The sequence below is a fragment of the Bombina bombina genome, chromosome 5 (assembly GCF_027579735.1).
Source record: "Bombina bombina isolate aBomBom1 chromosome 5, aBomBom1.pri, whole genome shotgun sequence".
Taxonomy (NCBI): Eukaryota; Metazoa; Chordata; class Amphibia; order Anura; family Bombinatoridae; genus Bombina; species Bombina bombina.
Window position 1 is genome coordinate 1,040,599,982 of NC_069503.1, and position 13,949 is coordinate 1,040,613,930.

The window sequence follows — 13,949 nt, forward strand, 5'->3', positions numbered from 1 at the left end:
TATTGTTTTTGTATTTTATTGTACCCTATTGTATCAATGCAATGTTTTGTGATCCCAGGACATACTTGAAAACGAGAGAAATCTCAATGTATCCTTCCTGGTAAAATATTTTATAAATAAATAAATTTACTTTCAAAGTGTCAGTGTAATGTAATTAGATGCTGCTTGAAACTGAAATCAATATTACCCAAGAGAAATTTACAAGTTTAAGTTGCTTCTATGATAGTTTGCTCTTTTTTATGTAGTATATTTAACCTCTTAAGGACATAGGACGGAATTTTTCCGTCATAAAACAATTGAGCAAACTGAAAGCTGTGTCCTTAACCCCTTAACGACCGAGGACGTGCAGGGTACGTCCTCTAAAAAAATACCCTTAACGACCAAGGACGTACCCTGCACGTCCTCGGTGTGGAAAGCAGCTGGAAGCGATCCTGATCGCTTCCAGCTGCTTTCCGGTTATTGCAGTGATGCCTCGATATCGAGGCATCCTGCAATAACCCTTAGTAGCCATCCGATGCATCGGATATCTATGGCTTCCATCGTTGGTGGGTGGGAGCGTGTGTGGGAGGCGGGTGGCGGCCATCGATGGCCCAGATGATGTGGAGGGGGGCGAGATCATGGGCGGGGATGCCCGGGCATGCGCACAGACGCGCGCACGTGCACGGGGAGGCGGGGGCGGGCAAGGGCACGGGGAGGGAGCGGGAGGGAACCGCTACACTACAGAAAACAATGTAAGTAAAAATTTAAAAAAAGGGAAAAAAGGTCATCAGTGAATGTTGGGTGCTCTGTGGAGGGAGGGAAGCTACACTACAGAAAAAAACAGGTGGAAAAAAAAATAAAACCATTTTTTTTTCTCCAAACTGGGTCCTGGCAGACAGCTGCCAGTACCCAAGATGGCCCCCAGTAAGGCAGAGGGGGAGGGGTTAGAGAGGTTGGGGGCTATGGGGAGATTCTACAAAGCAGCATATGTAAATATGCCCCCCAAAAAAATAAAAGAAAAAAAAATACCTTTTATTTTAGTACTGGCAGACTTTCTGCCAGTACTTAAGATGGCGGGGACAATTGTGAGGTGGGGGAGGGAAGGAAGCTGTTTGGGAGGGATCAGGAGGTGTGATGTGTCAGGTGGGAGGCTGATCTCTACTCTAAAGCTAAAATTAACCCTGCAAACTACCTAATTAACCCCTTCACTGCTAGCCATAATACATGTGTGATGCGCAGCAGCATTTAGCGGCCTTCTAATTACCAAAAAGCAATGCCAAAGTCATATATGTATTCTATTTCTGAACAAAGGGGATCCCAGAGAAGCATTTACAACCATTTGTGCCATAATTGCACAAGCTGTTTGTAAATAATTTCAGTGAGAAACCTAAAATTGTGAAAAAAATTAAAGTTTTTTTTTATTTGATCGCATTTGCCGGTGAAATGGTGGCATGAAATATACCAAAATGGGCCTAGATCAATACTTGGGGTTCTCTACTACACTACACTAAAGCTAAAATTAACCCTAAAAGCTCCCTACATGCTCCCTAATTAACCCCTTCACTGCTGGGCATAATACACTTGTGGTGCGCAGTGGCATTTAGCAGTCTTCTAATTACCAAAAAGCAAAGCCATATATCTCTGCTATTTATGAACAAAGGGGATCCAAGAGAAGCATTTACAACCATTTATTTCATAATTGCATAAGTTGTTTGTAAATAATTTCAGTGAGAAACCTTAAGTTTGTGAAAAAAATTGTGAGAAAGTGAACAATTTTTTTTATTTGATCGCATTTGGCGGTGAAATGGTGGCATGAAATATACCAAAATGGGCCTAGATCAATACTTTGGGATGTCTTCTAAAAAATATATATATACATGTCAATAGATATTCAGGGATTCCTGAAAGATATCAGTGTCCCAATGTAACTATCGCTAATTTTGAAAAAAAAAAGTGGTTTGGAAATAGTAAAGTGCTACTTGTACTTATTGCCCTATAACTTGCAAAAAAAGCAAAGAACATATAAACATTGGGTATTTCTAAACTCAGGACAAAATTTGGAAACTATTTAGCATGGGTGTTTTTTGGTGGTTGTAGATGTGTAACAGATTTTGGGGGTCAAAGTTAGAAAAAGTGTGTTTTTTTCCATTTTTTCCTCATATTTTATAAATTTTTTTATAGTAAATGATAAGATATGATGAAAAACAGTATATAATATGTGTGGGTACAGTAAATGAGCAAGAGGAAAATTACAGCTAAACACAAACACCGCAAAAATGTAAAAATAGCCCTGGTCCCAAACGGACAGAAAATGGAAAAGTGCTGTGGTCATTAAGGGGTTAAAGAGATAAACTAATGCAATAATAATTTAATGTTTACAATAATGCCTGCACCTATGTGTTTAACCGCCACAAAAGGTCCTTCAGCATTTCACTATCAAACAGCAATTTACTGTGACTCCTGATTGGAATTTTAGCTTGATAAATATAATGTCCCTGCTTCTGCATTATTTCTGTTCCCCGACATAAAAAAAAGAAGTGATGTGCACAGTAATCCCCTAGAAGGCTGTAAAACAGAAGTTGTAGACTTTCACACAAGGCTCACCATACCTGAAAGAAACTGGGTTCTGTGCTTAGCTGGTGTCATGTCAGCAAGACTGAATGGTATGTCACCAAAACCTTTAGCATGCTGCAGGATTATTTAGAATGTATTACTGTATGTATAATTTGTAATAATTATTATTTTCTAATAAAAAAAAGCGTAACCAAATTGAATATTCCAGTACAATGCTATCAAAAGCAAGTTGATTGTGACAATTTAAAAATACCTCTACCACGAGAGGCTTTAGAAGCCACCCTAAACAATATAGGGTGAGGGTGATCTGGGGAAAAAAAACTATAGTTGGCAGCAACACCGCCACGCCCCTCAATCATATGACACAACAAACCCGCCCCAGATTTTGATGCGTAACGTCACTTCCGGTATTCTGTACACGTGCGTACAACTTCCTTAAATATTTTTTTTTTTTCCTCACTAGAAACGGTTGGTTGGTGACGTCACGCTAATATACCGGGAGTGATAACGTCATGAAGATCACACGACAGAAACATGCCAAGAAAATTTTAAGCTTTTACCGATATAATTTCGGTTTCCGAGAGCCGTACCAGGTGCTGCTGGACGGTACATTCTGTCAGGCGGCTCTGAAGAACAAGATTCAGATCAAAGAACAACTGCCCAAGTACCTGATGGGAGAGGTGCAGCTGTGCACTACCCAGTGAGTAAAGGCGGGGGGGATATAGCAGCTTGTACACAAAGTGCTCTGCAATAGCCAGTATAAAAGGGAAGCGGTGGTACACAAGCATGCACATGAAAGTTAATGTTGTTCACTAGCAAGTGAGTAGAGTGGTGGGGGATACAGCAGCTTGTACACAAAGTGCTCTGCAATAGCCAGTATCAAAGGGAAGCGGCGGTGCACAAGCATGCACACATAACAAGTGAGTAAAAGGGGGGGGGGTAGATATACCAGCTTGTACACAAAGTGCTCTGCAGTCTGCAATAGCCAGTATAAAAGGGAAGCGGCGGTGCACAAGCATGCACACATAACAAGTGAGTAAAAGGGGGGGGGGGTAGATATACCAGCTTGTACACAAAGTGCTCTGCAGTCTGCAATAGCCAGTATAAACGGGAAGCGGTGGTGCACAAGCATGCACATAAGAGTGTTAATGTTGTTCACTAGCAAGTGAGTAGAGTGGTGGGGGATATAGCAGCTTGTACACAAAGTGCTCTGCAATAGCCAGTATCAAAGGGAAGCGGTGGTGCACAAGCATGCACACATAAGTGTTAATGTTATTCACTAGCAAGTGAGTAAAGGGGGGGGGGTAGATATACCAGCTTGTACACAAAGTGCTCTGCAATAGCCAAAGGGAAGCGGTGGTGCACAAGCATGCACATAAGTGTTAAAGAGACATTAAACACTTTGAGATGGTAATATAAAATGATAAATTGTATATAATAAAACAACTCTGCAATATACTTTCATTATTTATTTTGTCCTCTTTGCCTGTAATTCCATTCTGAAATTGTGAGCTTTTCAGTTCCTGTTAGAAATGGAAGTGCAGAACACTGTTAAATCCAGCACAACCATTGGCTGCACACTCTTGAGACCTATTTATAACTGACCCTAATTGGCCACAGCAGAGAAGGTAACACAAGTTACAACATGGCAGCTCCCAGTGTTTTATAGACACTAAAACTTTACACTTATTTTGTCACTTTTTAAACAACTAATGAAACTTTAAAAAAATACATCTACATGATACTCATGGACTAATCTTTTCTTTGACTGCTACATTCTATCTAGCATGTATTTAGTGTTTAACCCCTTAACGACCGAGGACGTGCAGGGTACGTCCTCAAAAAAAAAAAAAGGCAGTTAATGCCTGAGAACGTACCCTGCACGTCCTCGGTGTGGAAAGCAGCTGGAAGCGATCCTGCTCGCTTCCAGCTGCTTTCCGGTTATTGCAGTGATGCCTCGATATGGAGGCATCCTGCAATAACCCCCCTTGGCCATCTGATGCAGAGAGAGCCACTCTGTGGCCCTCTCTGCACCGGACATCGGTGGCCGGTATCGTTGGTGGGTGGGAGCAAGTCTGGGAGGCGGGTGGGCGGCCATCGATGTGCCCAGTGGAGGGGGGCGGGAGGGGCGGGGGAGCGCGCACGGGAGCGCTGCGCGTGCACGGGGGGGGGGCGGGGGGGGCGCGTGCACGGGGCGGGAGCGGGAGGGAACCGCTACACTACAGAAAAATCAAGTACTTGAATTAACTTTTTGAAAGCTGTAAATAACAGCTAAGAGATGTGGAAGGGGTGGGGGGTTGATCTTGGGGGGGGGGGGGAAGCTACACTGCAGAAAAGGGTTTTTATTTTTAAAAAAAGGCACATTATTCACTAAACTGGGTACTGGCAGACAGCTGCCAGTACCCAAGATGGCGCCCATTAAGGCAGAGGGGGAGGGTTTAGAGAGCTCTTTGGTGGGGGATCAGTAAGGCTGGGGGCTAAGGGGGATCCTACACAGCAGCATATGTAAATATGCTAAAAAAAAAAACCCAAATATAGCTTTTATTTTAGTACTGGCAGAGTTTCTGCCAGTACTTAAGATGGCGGGGACAATTGGGGGGTGGGGGAGGGAAGAGAGCTGTTTGGGAGAGATCAGGGGGTCTCATGTTTCAGGTGGGAGGCTGAGCTCTACACTAAAGCTAAAATTAACCCTGCAAGCTCCCTACAAGCTACATAATTAACCCCTTCACTGCTAGCCATAATACACGTGTGAAATGCAGCGGCATTTGGCGGCCTTCTAATTACCAAAAAGCAACGCCAAAGCCATATATGTCTGCTATTTCTGAACAAAGGGGATCCCAGAGAAGCATTTACAACCATTTGTGCCATAATTGCACAAGCTGTTTGTAAATGATTTCAGTGAGAAACCTAAAATTGTGAAAAATTTAATGTTTTTTTTAATTTGATCGCATTTGGCGGTGAAATGGTGGCATGAAATATACCAAAATGGGCCTAGATCAATACTTGGGGTTGTCTACTACACTACACTAAATCTAAAATTAACCCTAGAAGCTCCCTACATGCTCCATAATTAACCCCATTCACTGCTGGGCATAATATACGTGTAGTGCGCAGTGGCATTTAGCAGCCTTCTAATTACTAAAAAGCAACGCCAAAGCCATATATGTCTGCTATTTCTGAACAAAGGGGATCCCAGAGAAGAATTTACAACCATTTAAGCCATAATTGCACAAGCTGTTTGTAAATAATTTCAGTGAGAAACCAAAAGTTTGTGAAAAAAATTGTAAAAAAGTGAACGATTTTTTGTATTTAATCGCATTTGGCGGTGAAATGGTGGCATGAAATATACCAAAATGGGCCTAGATCAATACTTTGGGATGTCTACTAAAAAAAATTATATACATGTCAATGGATATTCAGAGATTCCTGAAAGATATTAGTGTTCTAATGTAACTAGTGCTAATTTTGAAAAATAATGGTTTGGAAATAGCAAAGTGCAACTTGTATTTATGGCCCTATAACTTACAAAAAAAGCAAAGAAGATGTAAACATTGGGTATTTCTAAACTCAGGACAAAAATTTAGAAACTATTTAGCACGGGTGTTTTTTGGTGGTTGTAGATGTGTAACAGATTTTGGGGGTCAAAGTTAGAAAAAGTGTGTTTTTTTTCCATTTTTTCCTCATATTTTATAATTTTTTTTATAGTAAATTATAAGATATGATGAAAATAATGGTATCTTTAGAAAGTCCATTTAATGGCGAGAAAAACGGTATATAATATGTGTGGGTACAGTAAATGAGTAAGATGAAAATTACAGCTAAACAAACACCGCAAAAATGTAAAAATAGCCTTGGTCCCAAACGGACAGAAAATGGAAAAGTGCTGTGGTCATTAAGGGGTTAATGTCCCTTTAATGTTGTTCATTAGCAAGTGAGTAAAGGGGGGGGCGGTATACCAGCTTGTACACAAAGTGCTCTGCAATAGCCAGTATAAAAGGGAAGCGGTAGTGCACAAGCATCCACATAAGAGTTAATGTTGTTCATTAGCAAGTGAGGGGGGGGGGGGTAGATATACCAGCTTGTACTCAAAGTGCTCTGCAATAGCCAAAGGGAAGCGGTGGTGCACAAAGATGCACTTGAGCGTGTTAATGAGGTGCAATCACCAAAGGGAAGCGGTGGTGCACAAGCATGAACATAAGAGTGTTAATGTTGTTCATTAGCAAGTGAGTAAAGGGGGGGGGGGGGTGTGGATATACCAGCTTGTACACAAAGTGCTTTGCAATAACCAGTATCAAAGGGAAGCGGTGGTGCACAAGCATGCACATAAGAGTGTTAATGTTGTTCACTAGCAAGTGAGTAAAGGGGGGGGGGTGGATATACCAGCTTGTACACAAAGTGCTCTGCAATAGCCAGTATTAAAGGGAAGCGTGGTGCACAAGCATGCACATGAGTGTTAATGCTGTGCACTACCCAGTGAGTAAAGGTGGGGTGGATATACCAGATTGTACACAAAGTGCTCTGCAATATCCTGTATAAAAGGGAAGCAGTGGTGCACAAGCATGCACATGGGTGTTAATGTTGTTTACTAGCCAGTGAGTAAAGTAGGGGGACACCATCTTATAAGTATACAGGTAGCCCTCAGTTTACGCCGGTGTTAGGTTCCAGAAGGAATGGTTGTAAATTGAAACCCAGTTTATAATGTAAGCCAATGGGAAGTGACGGAGTTAGGTTCCAGGCCCCTCTCAAAATTGTCATAAGTAACACCTAATACATTATTTTTAAAGCTTTGAAATGAAGACTTTAAATGCTAAACAGCATTATAAACCTAAGAAAATAGATTGTATCATCCTCAAACTAAGTTTAATGAACAAAAACATTTGCTAACAGCACCTAATAAAATTATCACACAGACTGTACCATCATCAATCTAAGTTTAATGAACAAAAACATTTGTAAAATGGCACCTAATAACATAATTACACAACAGGCTGTATCATCAAACTAAGTTTAATGAACAAAAACTTATTTTTACTTTGCCTTTTTCTGCAAATAGTTCTCTGCATTGCTTCTTCATCTAAGGGAAGTGGCTGCTAGATCTCTTTCCTTTTGAAAGCTAATCCATTGATCACGTTTGGCTTCCTTGGCTTTGCATCTCTTTGCTGCAACACAAGCGGACAGCTCCACCTACTGGCTGTTTTAATAAATGCACTGCTTCTCAATGCTTTTCAATAGCAGTCACATGACTGAAAAAAGGGCGTTATTCTGAAACGGCGCAAATTGAACCGTCGTAAAACGAGGGCCACCTTGTACTGATCTGTACATGACATGCACTGCCTGTAAGAAAAGGAGGAGGAAGTATATCCACTTGTATGTGAACTATTCTGCCGGTATATAAAGCAAGAGGTGTTGCACCAGTCTGTATATGAGCAGAAGGTTAATGTTGTGCTATAGCTAGTGAGCAAAGGAGGAGAAAGTCTAGCCAGCTGTATGTGAACAATTCTGCCAGTATAAAAACCAAGAGGTGGTGGGTATTGATGCGACAGTAAAGTCAGAATTAAACTTTCACAATTTAGATAGAACATGCAATTTTTAAATAACTTTGCAAGTTTACTTTTGTTATCAAATTTGCATTGTTCTCTTGGTATTCTTAGTTGAATAGTAAAGCTATGTAATCTCAAAGCTCAGGAGTGTGCGCATGTCTTAATCTGTGGCAGCAGTGTTTTGCAACATTGTTTGTAGCAGTGTAACATAGGGGGCGATTTACTTTATGGCGGGCAGACATTATTCGCTGTATCGAATCATGTCCGCCCAACATCACTGAATGCCGACAGCATACGCTGTCGGCATTTATCATTGCTCAAGCAGTTCTGGTGAACAGCTTGTGCAATGCCGCCCCCTGCAGATTCGCGGCAGGGGTTGTCAATACCCAGAGGCGGCGGACAAGTTAAGGAGCAGCTGCATCTTAACTGCCGTTTCCGGTGAGCCTGAAGGCTCGTGCAGAAACAGGGGCATCAGGGGTCGTTCGGCCCTTGATAAATCGGCCCCATATTGTTGAAAACACTACTGCCTTAGAGAACTAGACACATGCACGCTCCTGCAAAACTACATTGTTGTACTTTTAAACTAAGATACCAAGACAGCAAAGCAAATTTTTTATCAGAAATAAATTGAAAGTTGCTCTGTCCAAAATGTGAAAGTTTATTTTTGACTTTATTGTCCTTTTAATTTTGCGCACTATGCAGTAAGCAAGGGGCAGTGGTGAACCAGCTGTAGATAAGGGGTACTACTGTGTACCAATAATATAGAGAGAAACCTAGGCGCCTGTCCTGACGGAGGCAAAGGTACTACTAACACTAAACTCTGATGGTAAATATTTACAATGAAATTTATTCAATAAGTCAATACAAATAAGTTTACGTCATGGATCCATGCTAAAACATTAATATCCCAATAATACAAATAAAAGCAAACAATTGTGATTTGTACAATCAATAAAAACAATTAGAAACAATCAATCAGAAGAAACAATAAAAAAAATCAAAAACTGGTGTAGTCCTTGAAGTAAAAACCTTTGATGTAGGATGGAGATATAAGTGATGAGGTTCCAATAGTGCTTCAATAGTTAGTCACTTCTATGTCAATTATAAAAGTGCTGTAGTGGTAGTGAAAAATCCAACCGATCAGTGTGTCCAATAAAACAATGAAAAACAAAAATACAATAAAAAACTGTCACAAAAAATGGAAAATATAAAAATCTGAAAAAATATAAAAAAATGTGAAAAATAAGTCACAGTGGAGTATATACTACAATGGTGCGTATACTAAAAATGGCCAAAAAATGATGTTATCCTGAAATCAATACGTGAGTGTCTTTAAGTGTTCACAAACGATATCACAGTGTTTCTTTAGTGAACAGTAACATAAAAAATTCCCAATAGTGGATAACGATAGTCCTCCTGTGAAAGAGAAATATATAGTGTGGATTGTTTTAAAAAATACGAGCAATGAAACAAGGCTTACCAGTGCTGAGGTCTACGCGTTTTGGCCCGTGCTAGGCCTTTATCAAGACTCACTACTGGGTAGTTATGGAATGGTTGTGCACTAGCTGCAGAGTGAGCCGTCATGTAGTGCACCAGCCATCGATTAAGGATGTGTTTAAGGGAACAGATTGTGATATAGGGGATACCCTGCTGTTCGTCAACTTGAGAGTTAGGGGTTTTATGCTAGGCATAGATTAAAGGATGGTGGTGTATCAGCTTTTGTATTAGGGGTGAGGTACTGCTGTGTGCCAGCAATGGAGTAAGCAGTGGAACTGTACCAGCTTGTGTAGGAGGGGGGAGAGGTACTGCTGTTTATCAGACACAGTGTAATAATTTGGTGGTATAGTTTGTAAGTATGTGTACAGTAACAGACAGTGCATAAGGGATTTATTGATTTACCAGCTTGTGAGTGATAATTATGCTCACTAGTCACTATGTAAGGTGGCCTCTTGTGTTCCAGCTTGTTAGTGAGGAGAAAAGTACAACTGCACCGGTCTGTGAGTAGTAAGGGTAAACCAGGCTAGATACAAGCTATTGAGTAAGTTGTTACCAGGCTGTGAACGATTAGGGATTCTGGGTGAGGGGAATAGGTAATGAAGGGTGAATGAGGGGTGGAAATGTATTAGTCATTAAAGGTACAGTATACACTCATTTTCATATAACTGCATGTAATAGACACTACTATAAATAATAAGATGCACAGATACTGGTATAAAACTGTTTAAAAACTTACTTAGAAGCTCTCAGTTTAGCTCTGTTGAAAAGGTAGCTGGAAAGCCCACTGCAAGTAGGAAATAAGACACTCCCCCCCCCCCCTTCTTTTTCATATGAAAAGACCCTTTACACAAACGGGAGCAAGCTGGAATAGGTAGCTGACGGTATTCTGATAAAACTTTGAGGCTTGCTTAGGAGTCTGAAAATCAGAGCAATGTTATTTAAAAATAAGCAGTACTATACATTTAAAAAAACAAAACTTTATGGCAGTGCTTTCCAAACTGTGTGTCGGGACACACTAGTATGTCGGCAGCAGTGTGTAGGTGTGTCCCTGCTTCAGCACCAATTTTTTTAATTTTATTTTATTTTTTTATTGTTTTTTGGTTTCTGACTTTCCACCTGCCTGCTACGCATATCACATGGTTGACACGTGATTGATACCTAGTGGGTCACAGATCATCTTAACCAATTGGCACAGCTCAGGGGGAACTGAAACTATTACCATTGGCGGATTTGGCGGCACATTGGCTCCTGACTGCACGTGTAGTCTCCTTAATTGGCTCGTGACTGCAAGTGTAGCCAGTGAGTGGGACAGCAGTGTGTTTGCAGTGCGGGCAGTAGTCAGTCGGACTCACAGAGCTCTGAGGGTGGCAGCTTTAAATGCTGAGCAGAAGTCAGAGGGGGGGGGGGGTTTGCAGCTAGCTCCCAGTAGTGCATTGCTGCTCCTGCTCTTGATATATGGATAGGAAGTGGAAGCTTAAAAATGCTTGATGATGAAATGCGAGTGTCTTTATCTAATATTACACCAAATATTACGAAACTGTGTTCATCCCATCAACCTCATACATCCCATTAAAATAGTAAGTAGCTATTGGTGATATTAAACTTTTTTTAATTCTTGCACATACATACTGTTACTTGTAAATACATTTTGTTATTATATAATTTATGTATGTGTCCGTATCTTTTAAAACAAGTTAGTTTAACCTCCTTTTTGCTAGTACAACTGAATTACTATGTCGCGAAATGATGTAGGTCTACAAAGTGTGTCACCAACATGAAAAGTTTGGAAAGCTCTGCTTTATGGGCTATATAAATAGATCTACAAAACATTTATGGAAATAAAAAATGTGTATAATGTCCCTTTAAGTATATTTATTTGTTCATCCCTACATGGATTCATATGCCAGTCAGTAACTAAAGTGTTAAATTAAATGAGGTGAGAATTGAGACTCTCCACAAGCCTATGCCAGTGAGTGATGGAAGAGGTAGCTAATGCAGAGACATATCAATCAATGAATGGAGTAGGTCAGCTGTGCACTGCATGGGGTTATGCACTATTTGGCACATATTAGGTACACCTACTGAATGTGGAAGCAGCAATTTGCCCCAGACAGTGGGCCCAATTAGCATGTTATTGTAATGTAAAGGTTTTTCACATCCTGAACCTTGCAAAGTGATATCCTGTATTAGGGCCTGACAAATCCTGGGAGCCATCTTATTTATGATGGTAAAAGCAGATTTTATTTAAATCACTAGTCAGTAAGACTGATTTAAATCATGGTTTTCATTTTTAGCATAATAAGTTTTCAGATTATTGTTTCCAGCTATATCAGGCCATTACATATTTAGTTATATTCCATTAGATATGCATAGATAGATGATTGAAATGAATAAAATTATTTGGAGGTGAACTATCTCCACTTTAATTGGTTAATCATTCATATTTGATCAACTTTTCACTTGTCCTTTATTGGAAGGAGAAAAATGATTGCATTAATAATTTAAATAGTTGTATTTAACTAAAGCCAAAAAAATATTTAATTTTTAATGCTTGCCCATCTCTCCCCCCACTTAGGTCCCTTTGCAGATCTATTCCACTCCAAACAATCTTCTATTCAGTGAACTTCTTGAAACTTAGTATATGTTGATTCTGTGTACATAGATTTGCAGGGGAACAATGGAATTAAAGAGACCGTAAAGTAAAAATTAAACTGTCATGATTCAGAAAGAATATGCAATTTTGAACAATTTCCCTATTGACTTCAATTATCTAATTTACTTTGTTCTCTTTGTATTCATTGTTGAAAAGCCTGCATAGCTAGGCTCTTAAGCAATGCACTGCTGTGAGGTAGCTGCTTGTCACTGTCTCGCCCAATGTATTCAGCTAGGCCCCATTAGACCATTGCTCTCCAACAAAGGATTCCAAGAGAATGAAGTTAATCTGATAATGGAATTAAATTTGAAAATTGTATGCTCTATCTGAAACCCAAACATTATCTTTCATGATTATGTCCCTTAAGGTATTTTTTATCAATTCTGTATGTTAACTTTATAACGTTTTGCTGTGAAGAAGAGGCATGTTATTTCTGCAGATACAAATTCAGTTTTGAGAACTACAAAACCAATAATGTGTGATAATGTCTTCAATATAGAAAAAATGTCCAAAATAATATAACTGAAACCTCTGGGAGAGCATGACATTGTGAATGGATTAATGGAATTAATTTACGAAAACCCCCAAAAACATTACAGCCATTACATGACATTAAGCCCCAGTCTTTCTTGTATTGCTTAGACCAGTAGTAATCCTGGTGCTCGGCTGCATCACTCTTGCACACTTTGATTCCAGAACTCCTAACCCTCTCGGGAAATTCTTATGTCCTATGCTGGGGGACCAGAATGGAAGTAGCCCGGTGCTCATAAACCCATGCACCTGGTGTCCTTATGCATACTTTACTGCGGTGTTTGTGTTTAGCTGTAATGTTCCTCTTACTCATTTACTGTACCCACAGATGATATATACCATTTTTTCACCATTAAATGGACTTTCTAAAGATACCATTATTTCTATCATATATAATTTACTCTAAATTGTTTTTATAAAATATTATGAAAAAATTGAGAAAAACACACTTTTTCTAACTTTGACCTCCAAAATCTGTTACACAACTACAACCACCAAAATAACAACCATGCTAAATTTCTAAATTTTGTCCTGAGTTTAGAAATACCCAATGTTTTACATGATCTTTGCTTTATTTGCAAGTTATAGGGCAATAAATACAAGTAGTTCTTGCAATTTCCAAACCATTTTTGTTTTCAAAATTAGCAATAGTTGCATTGGAACTAGGGTTGCCACCTCGGCCATGTCTTCCTGGATACATATGAGTTACACATGCTGTAGGGTTTGCAAGGAGGAACATGTTTTGTGCTGTATATCAGCACTATTTATGCTATGTACAGAGGCACAATACATGTTCCGTCCTGCTTACCCTGCAGCATGTTTAACTCCTAAGTGTCCAGGAAAACATGACCAAGGTGGGAACCCTAATTGGAACACTGATATCTGTCAAGAATCCCTGAATATCCCTTGACGTGTGTGCGTGTGTATATAGGCCCATTTTGGTATATTTCATTCCACCATTTCACCAACAAATGGGATCAAAGAAAAAAAAAACTTTACATTTTTCACAATATTAGGTTTCTCACTAAAATTATTTACAAACGGCTTGTGCAATTATGGCGCAAATGGTTGTAAATGCTTCTCTGGGATCCCCTTTGTTCAGAAATAGCAAACTTATATGGCTTTGGCGTTGCTTTTTGGTAATTTAGAAGGCCGCTTAATGCCGCTGCGCACTA

General features: G+C 39.8%; 1 protein-coding gene and 1 long non-coding RNA gene across 2 annotated transcripts in view; one reads left to right on the plus strand and one right to left on the minus strand.

Annotated features, from left to right (window-relative positions):
• The window catches only part of LOC128659611 (uncharacterized), a 6,348-nt gene extending 3,724 nt beyond the window's left edge, over positions 1–2,624 (minus strand). Inside the window, exon 1 of the long non-coding RNA XR_008402440.1 lies at positions 2,589–2,624. This is a non-coding gene — a long non-coding RNA (uncharacterized LOC128659611). The remainder of the gene's footprint in view (positions 1–2,588) is intronic.
• A 331-nt stretch (positions 2,625–2,955) lies between these two features.
• UTP23 (UTP23 small subunit processome component) overlaps positions 2,956–13,949 on the plus strand; it is a 41,097-nt gene continuing 30,103 nt past the window's right edge. The window contains exon 1 of the mRNA XM_053713198.1: positions 2,956–3,253. Within this exon, the coding sequence (XP_053569173.1) occupies positions 3,066–3,253 (188 nt within the window). The 5' untranslated portion in view covers positions 2,956–3,065. The remainder of the gene's footprint in view (positions 3,254–13,949) is intronic.